General features: G+C 43.6%; 1 protein-coding gene across 4 annotated transcripts in view; it reads right to left on the reverse strand.

The window, feature by feature from the left end:
* LOC137355609 (cAMP-dependent protein kinase catalytic subunit alpha-like) overlaps positions 1–19,402 on the reverse strand; it is a 202,941-nt gene that overhangs the window by 20,266 nt on the left and 163,273 nt on the right. For all 4 annotated transcript variants that reach the window (XM_068020930.1, XM_068020931.1, XM_068020929.1 and 1 more), the window contains 2 exons: positions 12,662–12,790; positions 8,758–8,856 (listed from right to left, as the gene is read on the reverse strand). In XM_068020930.1, the coding sequence (XP_067877031.1) occupies positions 8,758–8,856; positions 12,662–12,790 (228 nt within the window). The remainder of the gene's footprint in view (positions 1–8,757; positions 8,857–12,661; positions 12,791–19,402) is intronic.

Here is a 19,402-nt window from a genome sequence, read left to right on the forward strand (position 1 = left end):
GAACCCCTTGAATCTCCCCTTTGAATGCCTCCCACTGTTCTGACACTGATTTACCATCAAGTAGCTATTTCCAGTCCACTTTCGCTAAATCACTCCTCAGTTTAGTAAAATTGGCCTTGCCCCAATTGAGAACTCTAACTTCTGTTCTATCTCTGTCCTTTTCCATAATTATGTTAAAACTGACTGAATTATAATCACTACCACCAAAATGCTCCCCCACTGCCACCTGCCCATCTTCATTTCCTAAAATGAATTCTAAAACTGTGCCCTCTCTTGTTGGACTTGCTACATACTGGGCAAAAAAGTTTTCCTGTATGTACCTCAAAAGTTCTGCTCCCTCAATTCCTTTCACACTAAAACTAACCCAATTAATATTGTTCTTGCACTTCAGAGATTTGCCTACATATCTGCTCCTCTATCTCCTTCTGATTGTTTGGGGGTCTAGAGTACACACCCAGCAGTGTGATTGCCCCTTTTTTGTTCCTTAGCTCAATCCATATGATCTCATTTGATGAACCTTCCAAAATATCATCCCTTCTCACAGCTGTAATAGTTTCCTTGACCAAAATTGCCACTCCCCTTCCTTTCTTATCCCCCTCCCTATCTCGTCTGAAAACCCTGTAACCAGGAATGTTGAGCTGCCATTCCTGTCCCTCCTTAAGCCATATTTCTGTAATAGCTATGATATCATACGGTCACGTATCTATCTGTGCCCTCAGCTCATCTGTTTTATTTGCTATACTCCTTGCATTGAAATAGATACCCTTGAGCACTGCCAAACTCTTTTTTTAAATTTTCTAACCCTCGTTTCCTCTATCTTCCAGACTTATCCATTAATTTTCCGCCTTCCATTTTAATTTTTGATTTTGTCCCAGCTGAGTCTACCCTCAGGTCCCCATCCACCTGCCAAACTAGTTTAAACCCCCTCCAACAGCACTAGCAACACATCTCACAAGGAACTCAGTCCCAGCTCTGTTCAGGTGCAACCTGTCTGGCCTGTACAGGTCCCATCTCCCCCAGAGCCAGTTCCAATATCCCAGGAATCTGAAGCCCTCCCTCCTGCACCATCTTTCCAGCCACACATTCATCTGTCTTATCCTTCTATTTCTATATTCACTTGTGCATGGCACTGGGAGTAATCTGGAGATTACTACTTTTGAGGTCCTGCTTGCTAATTTCTTACCTAGCTCCCGAAATTCTGACTGAAAGACCACATCCCTCTTTCTACCTATGTCGTTGGTTCTGATGTGGACCACGACTGCTGACTGCTCACCTGCCCCCTTCAGGATGCTCTGCAGCCGCTCAGTGACATCCTTGACCCTGGTACCAGGGAGGCAACACACCATCCTGGATTCACATCTGTGGCCAAAGAAACACCTGTCTGTTCCCCTGACTATTGAATCACCTATCACTATGGCTCTTCCAGTCTTCCCTGTACCCCACTGTGCAGCTAAGCCACCCGTGGTGCCATGGGCTTGGCTCTAGCTGCACTGCCCAGGTGAAACATCACTTTCCTCAGTATCCAGAACAGAATACCTGTTGGAGAGTGGAGATGCACTCAAAGGTCTCCTGCACTACCTGCCTGATTCTTTTTGACTGTCTGGTGGTCACCAATTCCCTCTCTCCCCGCATACTCTTAAGCTGTGGGGTGACCACATCTATAAACGTGCTTCCCACGTAGCTCTCATTCTCATGAATGCACCGCAGTGTCGCCAGCTGCCGCTCAAGTTTCAAAACCCGGAGCTCAAGCTGCTTCAATGGATGACACTTCCTGCACAAATGGTTTTCCAGCATACGGGAAGCATCCTGGAGCTCCCACATGGTACAGGAGGTGCACTCTCGAGTTTGAAGCCACCGTCATTCTTTTATTTATTAGTTATCAATGGTTTGGTTGAGTGGGCGGAAAAGTGGCAAATGGAATTCAATCCAGATAAGTGTGAGGTAATGCATTTGGGGAGGACAAATAAAGCGAGGGAATACACAATAAATGGGAGGATATTGAGAGGGGTAGAAAAAGTGAGAGACCTTGGAGTGCATGTCTACAGGTCCCTGAAGGTGGCAGGACAGGTAGATGGAGTGGTGAAGAAGGCATATGGAATGCTTTTCTTTATTGACTGAGGTATAGAATTCAAAAGCAGGGATGTAATGCTGGAACTGTATAAAACGCTGGTTAGGCCACAGCTGGAGTATGGCATGCAGTTTTGGTCACCACATTATAGAAAGGACATAATAGCTCTGGAGAGAGTACAGAAGAGATTTACAAGAATGTTGCCAGGGCTTGAATGTTGCAGCTATGAGGAAAGATTGGATACGCTAGGGTTGTTTTCCATAGAAGAGGAGGCTGAGGGGTGACTTATTTGAGGTGTAAAAAATTATGAGGGGTCGAGATGGAGTAGACAGGAGAGGCCAATTACCAGGGGGCACAGATTTAAAGTGATTGGTAGAAGGATTAGAGGGGACATGAGGAAAAGCTTTTTCACCCACAGGGTGTCTGGAATTCACTGCCAGGAACAGTGTTGGAGGCAAAAACTCTCACATCTTTTAAAAGGTCATGCACCTGAAGTGCTGTAACCGGCAAGGCTATGGACCAGGTGCTGGAAAGTGGGATTAGATTGGGCGGGCTAGTTTTTTCGGCCGGCACGGACGCGACGGACTGAATGGCCTCCTTTTGTGCCGTAATTTTTCTGTGATTCTAGTTGACCCTTTGTTACTGCTAAAAAAACCTTACCAATACTACAACAGTTTAGAATTATTAATAAAACCTTACTAGTACTGATAAGTCCTACTAAAAATCAATACAGTTCACTAGTTAAAATAAACCTTACTCAAAAAAACTACCAGCTACTCACTTGTTCCTTATTATTAAGCTATTTACACACACAGCCTAACAGCGATGTACTAACCCAGATATTTAAAGTTATTCACTTACAGCAGCTACTCACCAACCAATCATCTTGCAGCTTTCCTGTGACGTCACTGCACACTTTGTTTTCAAACTCCGGCACACCCGGACTCCTCTCTGCTGTTCTCCTGGAAGGTAAGTACTATAAGCCACGATCCTTGGGCTCTATTTATCCGCTCCCCACTCATTGTTCTTCCTGCAGGTCTGCTCCTCTCCGCTCTTCTCCCGGAAGGTAAGTGCTATCGGCAGCGATGCTCGGGCTCTATTTATCTGCTCCCTGCTCCGTGTTCTTCCTGCAGGTCCGCTCTTCTCCCGGAAGGTAAGTACTCTAGGCCGTGATCCTCGGGCTCTATTTATTCGCTCCCTGCTCCGTGTTCTTCCTGCAGGTCCGCTCCTCTCCGGAAGGTACAAGATGGGTTTTTAAAACACTCGACAATGGGTTTTTTTTCAATTCTAGATTTATTAATTGAATTCAAATTTCACCATCTGCCATGGTGGGATTCTAGGTCAAATATATATATATATATATATATATATATATATATATATATAAAGAAAAGCAGTGGTTGTCGTACCAATCCCTAGGGAACCCTACTGTATGCATTCTTCCAAACCGAAAAACAACCGTTCACCTCTACTGTTTCCTGTCACTCAGCCAACTTTGTATCCATACTGCCACTATCCCTTTTATTCCATGGGCTTCAACTTTGCTGACAAGCCTTCATCAAATACTTTTGGAAGTGCATGTACACATCAACCACATTACCCTCATCAATCTTTTCTGTTACCTCATCAAAAAAACTGAGTCAAGATTTGCCTTCAACAAATCTGTGATGGCTTTTCTTAATTAATCTATACTTGTCCAAGTGACTGTTAATTTTTTCCCAGATTATTTCTGAAAGCTTTCCCACACCACTCTGGATTGAGAGATCATGAAAGCCATGCAAATACAGGTTCTTTATCTAAGGTGAGGGATGGGGGAAAAAAAAGAGAAAAGGTGATGTATGTATTTTTTTCACAAAGGGAAAGATGTGAAAACTTCACTCCTAATCATGAGCAGTTCTCCAGCCAGCTATAAAATCACTTTGCTGGAGTCTGAAATTGTTGCAGATTGCACACCTGGAGAGGTTCATCTATCAGCACCTGATATTCAGAACAGTTACATGTATTTTGCATTCTCTGAGCAGAGGTACACAGGTTGTGTTGACAAAAAGAAGTTTGCAGGAATATGGGAAAAGAGCTGGAAAATGGAACCAATTGGATACCTTTCCCAAAGAGCCCGCACAGACATGATAAGCCAAATGGCCTCTTTCTGTGCTGTATGATTCTGTGAACTTGCAAAGCTATGGACCAAGTTTAAACTGACTGTCCTGTGTTTGCTGGGTTTATCTGTTTTTGACCAAGGGTGTAATGTTCACAATTCTCCAGTCCTCTGGCACCACACCTCTATCTAAAGAGGATTGGAAGATTATGGCCAATGCCACTGCCATTTCCACCCTTACTTCCCTCAGATGCATCCCATCCAGTCCCAATGACTTATCAACTTTAAGTACAGCCAGTATTTCTAATATCTCATCAATTTTTAGATCATTCAGTATGTCAACTACCTCCTCTTCCACTATGGCTTCTGTAGCATCCTCTTCCTCGGCAAAGACACAGGCAAAGTACTCATTTAATATCTCAGCTATGCCCTTTGCCTCCATGTGTAGATGCCCTTTTTGGTCAGCCCCACCCCTCATCTTACTATCTATATGATAGGAGAACAGCCCCAGCTTCTCCTTAGAGAAAATTGAGAGGAGATTTGATAGAGTAGTTCAAAATCATGAAGGGTCTGGACAGAGAGCCGGCACAGACACGACAGGCCGAATGGCCTCTTTCTGTGCTGTAACCATTCTATAATTCTATATGCCTGTTGCCCTGAAATTAATTTACATTTCAGGCTCACCAGAATTCTTTACATATTTTAGTCACCTCTTGTACATTTCCCAACCATTACTGCGTTACAACTAATCTTTATTTTGAAGTTACTCTTTTCAAAATTCAACACTTTTGGATTAAAATCCTTCTTACACTGATGTTCCCTTTATTCTACCTTGCGTCTGACACTTGGATTAGAAAAGATCCACTGACTGTTCAGCAAACGAGCAATACAGAAATCCTGTTACACCTCAAAGCATGAATTTCCCCTCTAACCTGTTCTTTTTTGGTCAATATGTTGGCGATTGAATTGTGTGACGGGTAACATTCAGGTCTTTTTAACTGGGTGATCACATCTATAAAAACACTTCCCTTCCCATCTATGGAAAGTGTAGATTTGATGGACCAAATGTTCCTCATTCAAGCTTTTCTATGCACTGTATAAAATCACTACAAATTGCCCTCATTTCTTTATTGCCTTTGCCTCAATCAAACATAACTTACATCCTTTTCTTTCAGCTTCCAAGCAGGATGCCTGCAGGTACCTTTGAGCACCTCTGATTGTCTCTTGTCTCTTTAATTCCCACACACAATCTCTGGTTCATCTCCTGCTCCTTGTATTAACCCATCTGCTCTCTCAATATAGCCAACCTGTGTTCCTGGTAAACAGCCTATGAACTTATATTACAGAAAGAATGGTTAGCATTAGCACTAGCAAACCTCCTACTACATTACCTCTCTTTCACACGAGTTTCTCCTTATTTCTTTGTGCTGGACTGTCTCATCACTAGGGTGTCAACACATAATCTAAGGAGAGATCCCATTTCTGATAGTCCAGCAGGAATGATTGTGATCACCGCACTTTTTGAAGAAAAGCAGGAATTCTCCAAATGTCCGAGGCAACATTCCTCTGCCAACCAACACCAGCCAACAAACAGCATTGGCTGACCATTGTTTATGGGATGCTGCTGACACAGAATCATAGTATCGTTACAGTGCAGAAGGAGGCCATTCGGCCCATCACGTCTGCACCGGCTCTCTGAAAGAGCAATTCCCTCAGTTTCTCTCTCCTGCCTTCTCTGCGTAACCCTTCCTTTTCATATAACCGTCTACTTCCGACACAGAATGGTCGTTATATTTAAAAACACAACTATCACTGCATTCCAAAAATAATTCACCGAGTAAAGCACTTTGAGAGATTGCAATGTAATGGCACTCTATAAATCAAAATATATAGGATCTCAAGAACAGAAGGAGGCTATTTAGCCCCTTCAGCCTGTTCCGCCATTCAATGAGATCATGGCTGATCTATGACCTAACTACATATACCCACCTTTTCTCTGTATCCCTTAATACCTCTGGTTAACATAAATCGATCAACCTCAGTTTTAAAATTAATAACTGATCAATCAAAATTTGCAGAAGAGTGTTCCAAACTTCTAACATCCTTTACGTGTAGAAGCATTTCCTAACTTTACTCCTGAAAGGCCTAGCTCCAATTTTTAGATTATGTTCCCTAGTCCTAGACTCCCCAACTAGTGGAACTATAGTTTCTTCTCAACTGCTCCCCTTAATATCAAAAACTTTGATCAATTCACCCCTAACCCTTTTAAATTCCAGGGAAACAACTCTCATTTGTGTAATCTCTCCTAATTTAATCCTCAAGAGTTTAGATATCATTCTGGTAAATGTATGCTGCACTCCCTCCAAGGCCAATATATCCTTCCTAAGGAGGGTGTTACATTGTAATTTCTTTGTCCCCATCCTCCTTAGGCCATCTAGTATCTGGAACCTGTTGAACACCTCTATTCCCAGCATTACTCCATTGGTCCTCCTGTTACTCACTCACATTGTTCCCTCTGCCTGCCTCTTCCTTCTCCAGTTCCCTTATAGATACTTCACTCTGGTCCACCGCTTCATCTACCTCACTGATTGAACCAAACACCAGTCACTGAACTTCCTGCAGACATCAATCCATTTCTCAAACATTTCTAGAGCCTTCAATAGGGGACGCATCAAGGGTTAGGCTATTTCATTTTATTTGGCAATCTGAATCCAGAAACCCCTTTGGACAGAGCCAATACCATTCTGCTGAGACCATGAAGTTTGCTGCAAGGACGGAGGGCTGGCCCCAAACAATCTGGAAACAAAGGGACCAAATTAAGAATCTAACGTATGTGAAGGGACTGTCTAAGTCACCTCAATAAACTCAACCTTTGGTGAATTGTAAGAAGGATTTTAATAAAACATTTGGGTAGATAAATGTAGCTATTTCAGTCTAACAAATATAATTGTTACCAATAAGGACTTCATAAAGACCGGGGGTGGGAAATGTGGGAAGCTGAAGTTTGACGGAAAAAAAGTACTTCAGAGCTTACTCCTCTATATACTGAAGCGAAGGCCTTATGAACGTGATTGTTTTATGTGCCCTTGAGATCCCTGGATACATGGTAGTCTCTCAAACACATTACTGGTGTAATGCACTTGAAAAAATTCCAAAGATTGGATACACTCAGTTCTGGTAGCCAAAATGATACCAGGGATGAAGGAGTCCTGTTTTGTGGAGAAGCTCTGCTTGTTGTCCTTAGAGGAGAGAAAATTAAGGGGAGATCTAACAGACATATTCAAAATTATGAGGGGTTTTGATAGAGCAAATAGGGAGAATATATTTCCTCTGGCATGTGGGTCAATAACCAGAGCTCATAGTTATAAAATAATTGGCAAAAGAACTTGAGGGAAAATCGAAGAGAAATTTCTTCTCACAGAGGATTAAGATCTGGAGCGCACTGACAGGGTGGTGGAATCAGATTCCATAGGAACACTCATAGGACAACCGTACATGTACTTGAAGACTAATCTGCAGTGTTATGGGGAAAAAATCTAGGGAGTGGGACTAAATTGCATGGCTCTTTCAAAGAGCAGGCAGAGTCAAGAATGCCCTCCTTCCGTGATCTTAAGATTCTATAAATACTTCCATATTGAAAGATTGCCCAAGGCGCTTGTTCAAGAGGCACATGTTCCATAATGGGGAGGAAGCTTCTTGTTCTCTTCAGGAATGTGGGAGTGTGAGCTGAGCACCTCATTTCATTTGCATATAAAGCCCTCTTCTATGGGTGCAGTCCCTTGGTAAAGAATTTCCCTCTAAAGCCAAGAACTTATTGGCAAGTGCAACTTGCAAGCCAACCCAAAATTAACAGGGGAGTAAACAAGAGAGACTCCTGAGCAGCCAGCTGAACAGTTTAGAGTGTGGCCACTTTGGCCTAACCCTAGCCAAAGACTCTCTAAATGTGTGCAGCAGATTACAAGAATACTGAGAGAGGAAATTATGAAAAGAGAGAGAGAGACACACACACACAAAGAAAAAGGTTGAAAGTGAAAGAAAGAGACATATACACAAATGCACATGTGTGCACAGGTACAAAGACCAAGTCTCAGCTCTCTCATTCATTTCAGGGAGAACCTATACTGTGACTAGTCAACAACTTGTGTGTTAATTACTTTGTGTAACATAATACCAAAGTAGGATTTCAAAATTGTAAATATTGGAAGAGGAATTCCACAGCAGCATTGCTGTTTTAGTTTATTGATAAATAATTAGAACTCTGTACACTTCTCTCATTGCACCTGAACTCTACAAGAAGCCAGAGAAGAAGCACATAATGTAAAAGACAAGAAGAAAGATATTCCATGTAGAACCAGGTTCCCAGAGTTTCTTTTCCAGGCTTTTCTCCGTAATTAATTAAACTGCCAATGAAACTGTGGGAACAATTTATGAACAGGTGCTTTTGCTAGATGGTGAATTACAGAAGCAAAGGGGCATTCTTCTGTTCTGTCGGTTCGAGAAAAGTAACCCCCTCCCCTGCAAATGCTTTCAAGCTTCTCAATCCAAGTGAGAACTAGGAATGCAGGGCAACTCACATGCAGCAGTGAACACTCACCTTGAATGAGAATACTAGCCGCACCAGAAAAGGGAACCTGACAGCCTGAAGAATCTTTTTTTCATTGAGTGTGTGCTCGATCTGTTTCAGCTTTACCACCTGGACAGGAAAGAAATGCAAGTACTGTGTCAGCTAAAGCCACAATCATTCTTATCTACATCCAGACTGATGTACAAGTTCATGAAAGAAAACATGTCTCTCCCATAAACCCTTTACACCTCATTAGCCATCAGTCAACAGCCAACCAAGTTGGTGCAGGTGGGTTGGGGGGGTTTGGTAAAGAGGGCAACAAATGGCCAATGGCTTATATTTGTGACTATAAGACTCTCAAATTTGGCAGGTCAACTTATTTTGCCAGCTTAATTTTTTTCAATTCTATTAAACATCAGAGCTCCTGCCGCATCAAACACTGGTGGACTCAATATGCTGAATTCATGGACTCCAACTGCACAGCCACCCAACATCCTGTTCTCTGCCAAGTGCCTCCTTTCCTCAGAGGGTTTTCCATTATTGAAGAAACTACCTCTCCTGCTCAATCATAGTTAATGTAACTTTAAAAAGTGGGATGCAAAACAAAATCTGTGCCTTGGATTGTGTGTGTGGATCATGTACTTTTGAGGTGTAGTCACTGCTGTTGGAAACGCAACAATTTGCGTACTGTAAGCTCCCGCAAACAGCAATGTGATAATGTTTTTGTGATGTTGATTGAAGGATAAATATTGGCCAGGATACCCAGGGATAACTCCCCTGCTGTTCTTTGAAATAATGCCATCGGATGTTTTAGGTTCATTTGAGGGGGGGGGGGGGGGGGGGGGGGGGGCGGGTCATCGGTTTAACTTCTCAATCTGAAAGATGACACCTCCAACAGTGCAGCGCGCCCTCTGTACTGCAGTGGAGCGTGAGCCTTGATTTTTGTGCTCAAGCCCTGGAGCGGGACTTGAACCCACAACATTCTGACTCAAAGGCGAGAGTGCAACCCACTGAGCCACAGCTGAAATGTGTATACATGCAGTGTGCTGTGGTCTGGGTCTTGGATACGATGGTCTGGACTTTGCTCTAATAATAATGTTCAGGCTATCAGCGCTCAGTGTTATTACAGGATAAATCTGACAGCAACTACTAGTATCCACACATGCTCAGTTAAACACGGAAATCCAGATGTGGCTGTTAGAAGCTACAGCTGAGGAACCTCTCTGGCCCTGAAAAGTTAATGTTACATATGTAGAATCTTATTCCCTTAGAAGAAAATTAATGCTGCATGTTTCTGAAAAAATAAAAAATTAACTTTTAAAAAAACTTTTTGTGTTTGTCTTTTATCTCTCTCCATTAAACCCATCTATATTTTGTTTCTTGTATATGACTTAAATGCAACTTTTATTTCCTGTTTTCAGTCTGCTTCTTTAAGTGAGGATATTCCAATCTGATTACTTGAAGAACCTCACTATTGCCTGCCTTATTCACAGGCATCATAAATTCCCTGTAGAGGACGCTGTATTGAAATAGATGCTGAATTAGTGGAAATTCCCACTGACAAGCCTTCAAAACGTCTCTGGGTAACTGTATGTGAGGTGAACGCCCAAAGCTGTTCCTTCACCGCCGAGACCAAAATCCATGTGTGTGAAAGAGATTTGTTGCAGTGGGACTAGAAGCTTCAGGCTGCGAGTGCGCTATGGGTCATTCCCATTTTGCTCATGGTGAGGGTTCCGCTGCTGTCAGTCCGATCTGAATAAGATGCGCACGGAATTGCTGCTATGTGGCTCAAATTTGGATACCTCCCTTTCATACTTTGTACGAGCCCTTTCCTATCCTGAGTGGTGTGAAACAGGGCTGTGTTCTCGCACCCACACTTTTTGGGATTTTCTTCTCCCTGCTGCTTTCACATGCGTTCAAATCCTCTGAAGAAGGAATTTTCCTCCACACAAGATCAGGGGGCAGGTTGTTCAACCTTGCCCGTCTAAGAGCGAAGTCCAAAGTACGGAAAGTCCTCATCAGAGAACTCCTCTTTGCTGACGATGCTGCTTTAACATCTCACACTGAAGAATGCCTGCAGAGTCTCATCGACAGGTTTGCGTCTGCCTGCAATGAATTTGGCCTAACCATCAGCCTCAAGAAAACGAACATCATGGGGCAGGATGTCAGAAATGCTCCATCCATCAATATTGGCGACCACGCTCTGGAAGTGGTTCAAGAGTTCACCTACCTAGGCTCAACTATCACCAGTAACCTGTCTCTAGATGCAGAAATCAACAAGCGCATGGGTAAGGCTTCCACTGCTATGTTCAGACTGGCCAAGAGAGTGTGGGAAAATGGCGCACTGACACGGAACACAAAAGTCCGAGTGTATCAGGCCTGTGTCCTCAGTACCTTGCTCTACGGCAGCGAGGCCTGGACAACGTATGCCAGCCAAGAGCGACGTCTCAATTCATTCCATCTTCGCTGCCTTCGGAGAATACTTGGCATCAGGTGGCAGGACTATATCTCCAACACAGAAGTCCTTGAAGCGGCCAACATCCCCAGCTTATACACACTACTGAGTCAGCGGCGCTTGAGATGGCTTGGCCATGTGAGCCGCATGGAAGATGGCAGGATCCCCAAAGACACATTGTACAGCGAGCTCGCCACTGGTATCAGACCCACCGGCCGTCCATGTCTCCGTTATAAAGACGTCTGCAAACGCGACATGAAATCGTGTGACATTGATCACAAGTCGTGGGAGTCAGTTGCCAGCATTCGCCAGAGCTGGCGGGCAGCCATAAAGACAGGGCTAAATTGTGGCGAGTCGAAGAGACTTAGTAGTTGGCAGGAAAAAAGACAGAGGCGCAAGGGGAGAGCCAACCGTGCAACAGCCCCAACAAACAAATTTCTCTGCAGCACCTGTGGAAGAGCCTGTTACTCCAGAATTGGCCTTTATAGCCACTCCAGGCGCTGCTTCACAAACCACTGACCACCTCCAGGCGCGTATCCATTGTCTCTCGAGATAAGGAGGCCCAAAAGAAAAAAAGAAAAAAAAAAGAACAGCGGGAAGTAGAACATGGCCATTATTGAAACATTTGAATGCAAAACACTCAATACCCATAAAAAGCTCCTAGCAGGTGTTGCAGGTTTTTCACATAGAACCCTAAAACAACAAGCTGATCCTACTCAGTCCAGTCCAATATCTTTCCTTGCATCTCCATCCTTCATTTATCACTCTCCCCTTGGGACTTCAACATTGTTCTTCTATGCCTCAGATTCCTTTTTTGTCTTACAGATCCTCTCAACTGAGTATTCTGCTGTTGCCCTTCTCGCCCCAATCCCTGGCTATTAGTTTCTCCCTCTTCCGATCCCTACACCTGTCTTCAGGCACGACTATCTTGGCCTTTGACTCCCAACACTTTCTTCGGTAGCATAATAATCCTGGTTAATATATACTAGATGACAATGGATAGTCAGTACTGAACTAGATAGGAATTTAATCAAGTAATTCATCGTACTTGTACAATAATTTGATATTTGTGAATGAGCTGCAGGCCATGGTTTAATCATAGGATTCATCTGACCTTTAAGCACCTGAATGCTGATGTTAGATTATTGTCCTGTGTTTGCACTGATAGTTTGCATTTCTGGCTGTCCATGAACTCCATTCCTTAATAACGCCAGACGTTAACAAAAGATTAATGATTCAGCATGGGCACCACAGGTTAACTATGGAATCCTGGATAAGAACTGCACCTATGTAGTGAATACTCCACCCTAGCAGGAATATTTAGGTTTGTATTATTAGCGGGGGCTAGGTAAACATTGTGACCACCCAACTTGAAAGCTCCCAAAGGTCTTTGCTCCACTGAGTTGCTAGGCTCTGGCTGTATCACCCTGATTCTCTTAGATGCAAGTGTGTGAAACAGGTTAAATTCAGTCCAATCACCTTCTGTTTGTCCAGTATCTTCATCGCATAATGCTCCTTTGTAGCTTTGTGCCTCACCAACATCACTCTACCAAAGGACCCTGTACCCAGCGTTTTTGTTCTCTCAAAGTCATCCAGACATGCTGTGTTCTGCAAGAGAAGGAAAGTCCGTCAGTGTTCGGAAGTCTAACGTTCAGACATGAATGTTACAGTTCAGCATTCCACATCTGTACTACATATGATCTCCTGCACAATGGGACCTGTTGTTTGGAGAGTTTATGACTCAAAAGCAATGCTGATAATGTTACAGGACCATAAAATACTCCAACTTGTGAATGTGAAATAAGGGAGACATATGTGCTTTAAGTTTGTAAGTTATACCCCCTAGACAGAAAGAGCTTGCATTTATAAAATGCTGCATCATTACCTGATACTGTTCTAAAATGCTCCATGGCCAATAAACTGAATTGAAGTTCAGTTACTGTTGTTATATAGGCCACTGTGGCAGCCAGTTGTCACATAGCAAGGTTCTACAAACAGTCAATGACAGAATGACCAGTTAATTACGTTTTGATGATGGTGGTTGATGAAAGAATGCTGGCTAGGACACTGGGAGAAATCCCTACTCTTCTTTGGGGGCTGCGCTTGGATTTTTTACGTTCATTTGAGCAGGCAGACAAAGCTTTGGTTTATTTGAAATATGGTACCTTAGACAACAATGCAGCACTCCTCCCCTCAGTGCTGGAGTCCAAGAATGTAGTTTTGAATCCCTCATCTCCAACTCAGATAACAGTGCTATTAACTGTCATGCTATTCCTGCATGCTTTCTGATCACAATGACAAATATATAGTGTTTCAGCTTGGTAAAATCCAGTTACAATACAAAGGTAGGTTAAAAGTTATCTACAATTAATGCTCATGCCTCAGCCCAGATCTACATAAATGATGTAGGACTGTGTTTGGCTGTCTTTGTTAAGCTTGGTCTTTTAGCGTCCAGCGATTCTTGTGATATATGATTATAACTGTGCTGATGGTTTAGCAGATTGCTAATCAATACAGGCAATAACAGTGAAAAGGTTCAATGGTATAAGCTGCAAGAACAAAATATGTCTCCTGTCCTTTACTAGTTTTATCTTTTCAGTTCCTTCATCCCTTTGCTTTTGATTCAAGTCTTAGTTTACTACGTTGCATCCTCAGTTGGTTCGGTTTCCTCCTGTTAGTCGAATGGTGCAGTTATCCTGCTTTACCAGCAGGTGTTGCTGCACATCAATCCATTGAGTCGTTATTTTCAGCTCATTGTTTTTCTTTAAAGAAATCTGGCGGAAAAAGGGTTAATATTGTTCTGTAACGCTGTCCCAAATTAAAAATTTTAAAAATTGATATTCCTCTCCAGTGTGCCTAGGGAAGTACTCAGTTCCCTGGCAGAGGGACGTGCACCAGGTCTCTGAAATTCCTGGGATTCGCCTGAAACAGGAAAGAGGGCTGCGCCCAACAAGAACATACAAATCATTGCCACATAAGTAAGGCAATAAAGGTTGTATATTCTGGCTGCTATTCCGATCTGAGCCCATTACTTTTACCCCTTTGCATTCTCTTCCTTGGCCCCTCAGGAACTTCTCTCCTATTTCCTCTGCTCAAAGGATCCAACACCTTTCTTTATTCCCCTCTTGGTACTTTGCCTCCGCCCAACAATCCCCACCCTGATAGTTCACTACTCTTCTGCCTTCCTACTGTCCTGCTGCTGTCCCAGACTTGAATTTCCGCATGAGTGAGCCCACAGTTACTTCCTGTGCTTGCCTTGGCATCCTCAAAAGGGCTCACTGAGGTACCCATTGCTGTTTCCTTATGGGCAGCAACCACAACTGTTCTACCCACCTCTTTCGCAAACCTGTCCAACCAGCATGTCCACTGGATTCTAACTGCAGCAACCTCCTTCCCATCTCATCAACCTCACTCACAACTACCCCTTTGGGCTCGATCAAGAGATCAGTCACTTCTCAAACCCACATTTCCCTCCACAATGCTCAGTTACTTGTCAACATGGCCCATGCCATCCATGACCCAACATATTGACATCATGGCTTTGGTCATGACCTTACTTTAGCGGCTATACTTTCCACCAGTACATGTCCTGCCCAATCACCTCTCCTTTAACATCCTCACTGTTTACTGCCCCATAAACCCAACCAAAATATCTTCACAAGAATTGCACCCCTCTGATCTCCCCTCACTCTGCAAAAAGTGACTCCTCAGCCTCAGTGATTTCAGTGTCCATCTCAGCTCCCCTTGCCTACTCTCACGAGTTCACTGCTCTCCTTAAATCTCTCTCTCTCTGTCCACATAAACACTCACCCTTCTTCATAGCAAAGCATTTGACCTCTTGTGGCATATATACTCTCATGGTCTCAAATCACTGACAAGGTCATCTCTGACCACTTTCTCATATCCCACATTTTTTTAATCCTCTCCAAGGATACTTTTCCCCAAATCAATTACAATTGCATTTTCAAACTCTTAACTGTCTAGCCACCAGCCCTCCATTCGTCATGATACTTCTGCAGCTGTTAATTTGCTCAACCACTTGTTTATATCTTACAAAAAAAAAATTCTCCCCCATCCTGGTTGGTTCCAGGTATGAACCCCACCTTTGTTCCTTCAAATCCAAAGGGCACAAACTTGAGTATATCTGGTATGCAGTTGGTTTAGCGATCCATCACCATATCCAGTTGGACCACATTCAGCTCTGTTGAGCCTCACGCTCCTCGATCAAACTGCCCACTGCTCCAGAATCACCCTGGAGAGCAAAACTTGCTTTTCTGGCCCCTTGCTAACTGACATGGTTCCCTCTCAAGTAGTGCCCCCTCCCTTTCAAAACTGCCTTAACTTTTAACTTAAGCCAATGCTCGACCTTTCTGCCCTTGCAAACTACTGACACCACTCCAAACTTCTTTACCTCTCCAAAATCCTTGAACATGTTGTCACCTCCCAAATGTTTCCCACTACTCCATGTTTGAATCTCTCCAATCAGTTTCACTTCCCCGCTACAGCCCTGGAATGGCCCAAACTAGTCAAAAACATTGTGTGACTGTCACTATGGTGCATTAGCCCCCAAACCTTATGCAGCCTTTCAAGCACACCTCCCCCCCCTTCCCCCAAATGCCTCTCTGTTTTCCAATAGGGTGAACCACCCTTGCTTGGTTCCACTGTCACTGATCAAATCATAGCCTGAGTATTTCCAGCAGTGGCTTCTTTTCCTCACCTAATGCTTTGCCTCTCGAGTATCTACCCTTGGCCTTTGCCACTTTCTCATCTACATGCTACTCCTTGGCAACTCCACAGACATCAGGTCAGCTTTTCACACATTGCTGATGACATCCAGCTCTACATCTCCACCATTCCCTTGTCAGACTGCTTCTCCAACACCCCTACAGTTAAGCACTGGGAAGAGTGATCACCTTCATTTGTCGACCACCCCCAAACTACTATCAGCTCCGCACACTCAGCACCAATTCCAACTTTCTCAACCGGGTAATGACTCAGGTTGAACCAGACTGCTTGCAATTGCAGTGCCCTATTTGACCCCGAGCTGAATTTACAATCCCACATTCTCTCCACTACATTTCCTCCTCCAAAATATCACCTTCCTCCACCCTGCCTCAGCCCATCTGTTGCTAAAACCCTCATCCATGCCTTCATCACCTCCCAACTCAATCATTCCAATGCTACGTTTGCCTTCCACCCACCACCCTCCATAAACTTTAATTCATCCAAGACTCTTGTGTTGGTATCCAACCAGCACCAAGTCCCAGTCTGTCAGTACCTTGCTGACCCAGTTCATCAACATCCGAAGTTTAAAATTTGTACATTTTTAAGTTTATTCACGGCCTTTTCAATCCCTATGTCTCTTACCTCCTCCAGCCCTACGGGAAGCTTGTAGGAGCGGATGGTATTCTCGCTCATGAGTTTGAGTAGGGCCAAGCTGCATTTGAATGCTGTCAGTCAGCTGCTTGCCTGTTTTGGGCAGAGAGCTGTAGCTAGGCTAATTGGTGGGTGAAGATGACCTGGCTCCTCCGGGCTGCCCTTCAGCAACAGGAGGCAACTGCTGGCAGCAAGGTTAGTGGTGGGAGGGGGTTGTTCCACAGCTCTCATGCCAAGGGACAGCAGAGGCCCGGACTTTCCTTGTGGAGCTTGGGTGGTGAGTACTTTTGCTTCAGCTGTAGCCAATTTCCAGTCTATTTGGATAATGTCTCAGCTATTCGAGCTTTGCGAGTTTTATACTTGCTTAAGTTCTTTTCTAAATTAAACAGCTTGTTCAGTTCAACGTCACTTCTCTCTGATTATTTCAAAGACCTGCTATGATGCCTCCCCTCAGTCTCCACCAAAATTAAGTTGAATCACTGCTCTCCCACAGATCAGTGGAACGCACTGCCTGAAAGAACGGAATCTGCTTCCATTACCTTAACATTTGAAAGGAAATTGAAAAAATACCTAAAGGGGAAAAATCCGGATGGCTATGGGGATAGAAGAGGGGGGTGTGATTAACTGGATAGTTCTTTCAAAGAGCCGGCAAAGGCAATATGGGCCGAATGGCCTGCTTCTGTGCCTAGTGATGAATCCCAGTCCCAAGGAAGGGGCAGTAGTGCAACAGGATTGGTGAGTTTTGCCCTCTATCAGAACGCCAGTGTGTCCCTCAACCACTCCCTCAACCAATACCCGCCATGATTCCGGCAATACAGCTGGCCCAGACTGCCCTGGCAGCAGTCATGGCACAGCAGACTGTGGTCACATCCTCACAGGCTCGAGCATCCAGAAGTCACCGGCCATGTGTGTCTCAAGTGCTACTGACATGGGGAACGGCTGTCTTCCACCAGCTTTGCTGAGGCCACTAGAGGAGCCTCTCGTAGGAGGAGTACAGTTAGTAAAGCTTTTAAGAAAAGTACTATGGGTTAATCATAGGCATGAGCAAGGTTAAAATTAGGTGTTCTATGTGAAGTGTTACAGGAGGTTGAATTGTATGTGATTAAAAATCTTGAACAGAGAGTGCACTTCCGGTCCATAAATTTTGGTCATGATTTTCCTTCAACATCTACCATCGCAGACTGCTACGCTCACATCTTGCATTCTTTTTGTTATGCTAATGGTTATTTTCTCTAGCCACTAAGAGGCATTATGAAGCACATTTCTGAACTTCCTCCCTCCCAGCTCCATCACCACATTGTATACAACAATATTACAAGCATTGACTGACTGTGGGGAAACACCATGGGAGATTTAGCAGCAGTTACAAATCTCTTCTAGTTCCCTCTTCCTGCTCTCTGTGATGTCGATTTCTTGCTGACATTTTCTAATACCTTTTGTTATTTTTAGTTGCCAGTTCTTTGAATTCAATCCTCCCTAATTTCTGTTTCCTTACATTTCAAAGTATTCCGGCTTTTTAAAGGTTTCTTCTAACCTGCTTATTAACTCGTACCCTACATCCTGCTGTTTCTTCAACAGATTATACTTTCTATTCTTATCCTGTACAACAGCCTTAAACACGTTCCATTATGCTATTTTATCTAAATTCCAAACTAATTTTCCTCAACACTCTCCTCCTAGCTCTGAAATCTGTTCTTCTAATGCTGTAACATAGGAAGTCTAAAAATACAACACAGATGTGTATCATATTTCAGGTGAGAAAGAAAGAAACTTGCATTTATATAGAGCCTTTTACATCCTCAAAGTACCAAAGCATTATACAATCACCTTTCTGTAAGCAAAAGCAGCAAAGTTGCACAAAAAGTGAGATAATTTGCCAGTTTAATCTGTTCCTGTAGTGTAGATTGAGGATAAACGTTGGGCAGGACACAAAAGAAATCATATCACGGGACCACTTATATCCATCTGGACATGCTTACCACGCCTCTGTTTAATGTCTTAATTCAAAACAGTGCAACTCTCCCACGGTAACATACTGATGTCTCAGCCTGGTGCATGTGTGCAAGTGCTTGAGTGGTGTTTGGATCCACAGCTGACTCATGAGGTGAGACAGCTACCATTGAGCCAAGCTAAAACATCCATATTAGTAACAATTCTGGTCAATTGATAAACAGAAAATCCAGTGCCGCTTCTTCCCATGTAGACTGCTCGACATTCGGCATCAATAAATGCCTAATCGCCTCAATAAATCTGTTTGATGGTCACCTGCCCCTTCTGAGTGTCGCAGATCTGTCCATTCAACATCCAGATGTTAAATCCCAATGGCTAGTGCATAATAATATCCACAGCCGTCCTTATTTGCCAAAGCCTCCTATCCTGTGGTCAATAATGGTTACCAATTAAATCATTCACTGATTTCCTAATTACTTAATGCTATGTGTATTAATACCTTATCCCCTTCCATTGCTATATCAACCCTTTCTGTCGCTGTTGTATTATTCCCAATCACAACTCCTCCATCTTGTTATAGGTCTATCTACTTCCTTCTAAGTGTCAGCTCATAGTTATACTCAACTATCTATCATAGTTGAGGGCGGCACAGTGGCTAGCACCGCAGCCTCACAGCTCCAGCGACCCGGGTTCAATTCTGGGTACTGCCTGTGTGGAGTTTGCAAGTTCTCCCTGTGTCTGCGTGGGTTTTCTCCGGGTGCTCCGGTTTCCTCCCACATGCCAAAGACTTGCAGGTTGATAGGTAAATTGGCCATTATAAATTGCCCCCAGTGTAGGTAGGTGTTAGGGAAATGTGGGATGTGGTAGGAATATGGAGTTAGTGTAGAATTAGTA

The sequence above is a fragment of the Heterodontus francisci genome, chromosome 43, assembly GCF_036365525.1.
Source record: "Heterodontus francisci isolate sHetFra1 chromosome 43, sHetFra1.hap1, whole genome shotgun sequence".
NCBI lineage: Eukaryota > Metazoa > Chordata > Chondrichthyes > Heterodontiformes > Heterodontidae > Heterodontus > Heterodontus francisci.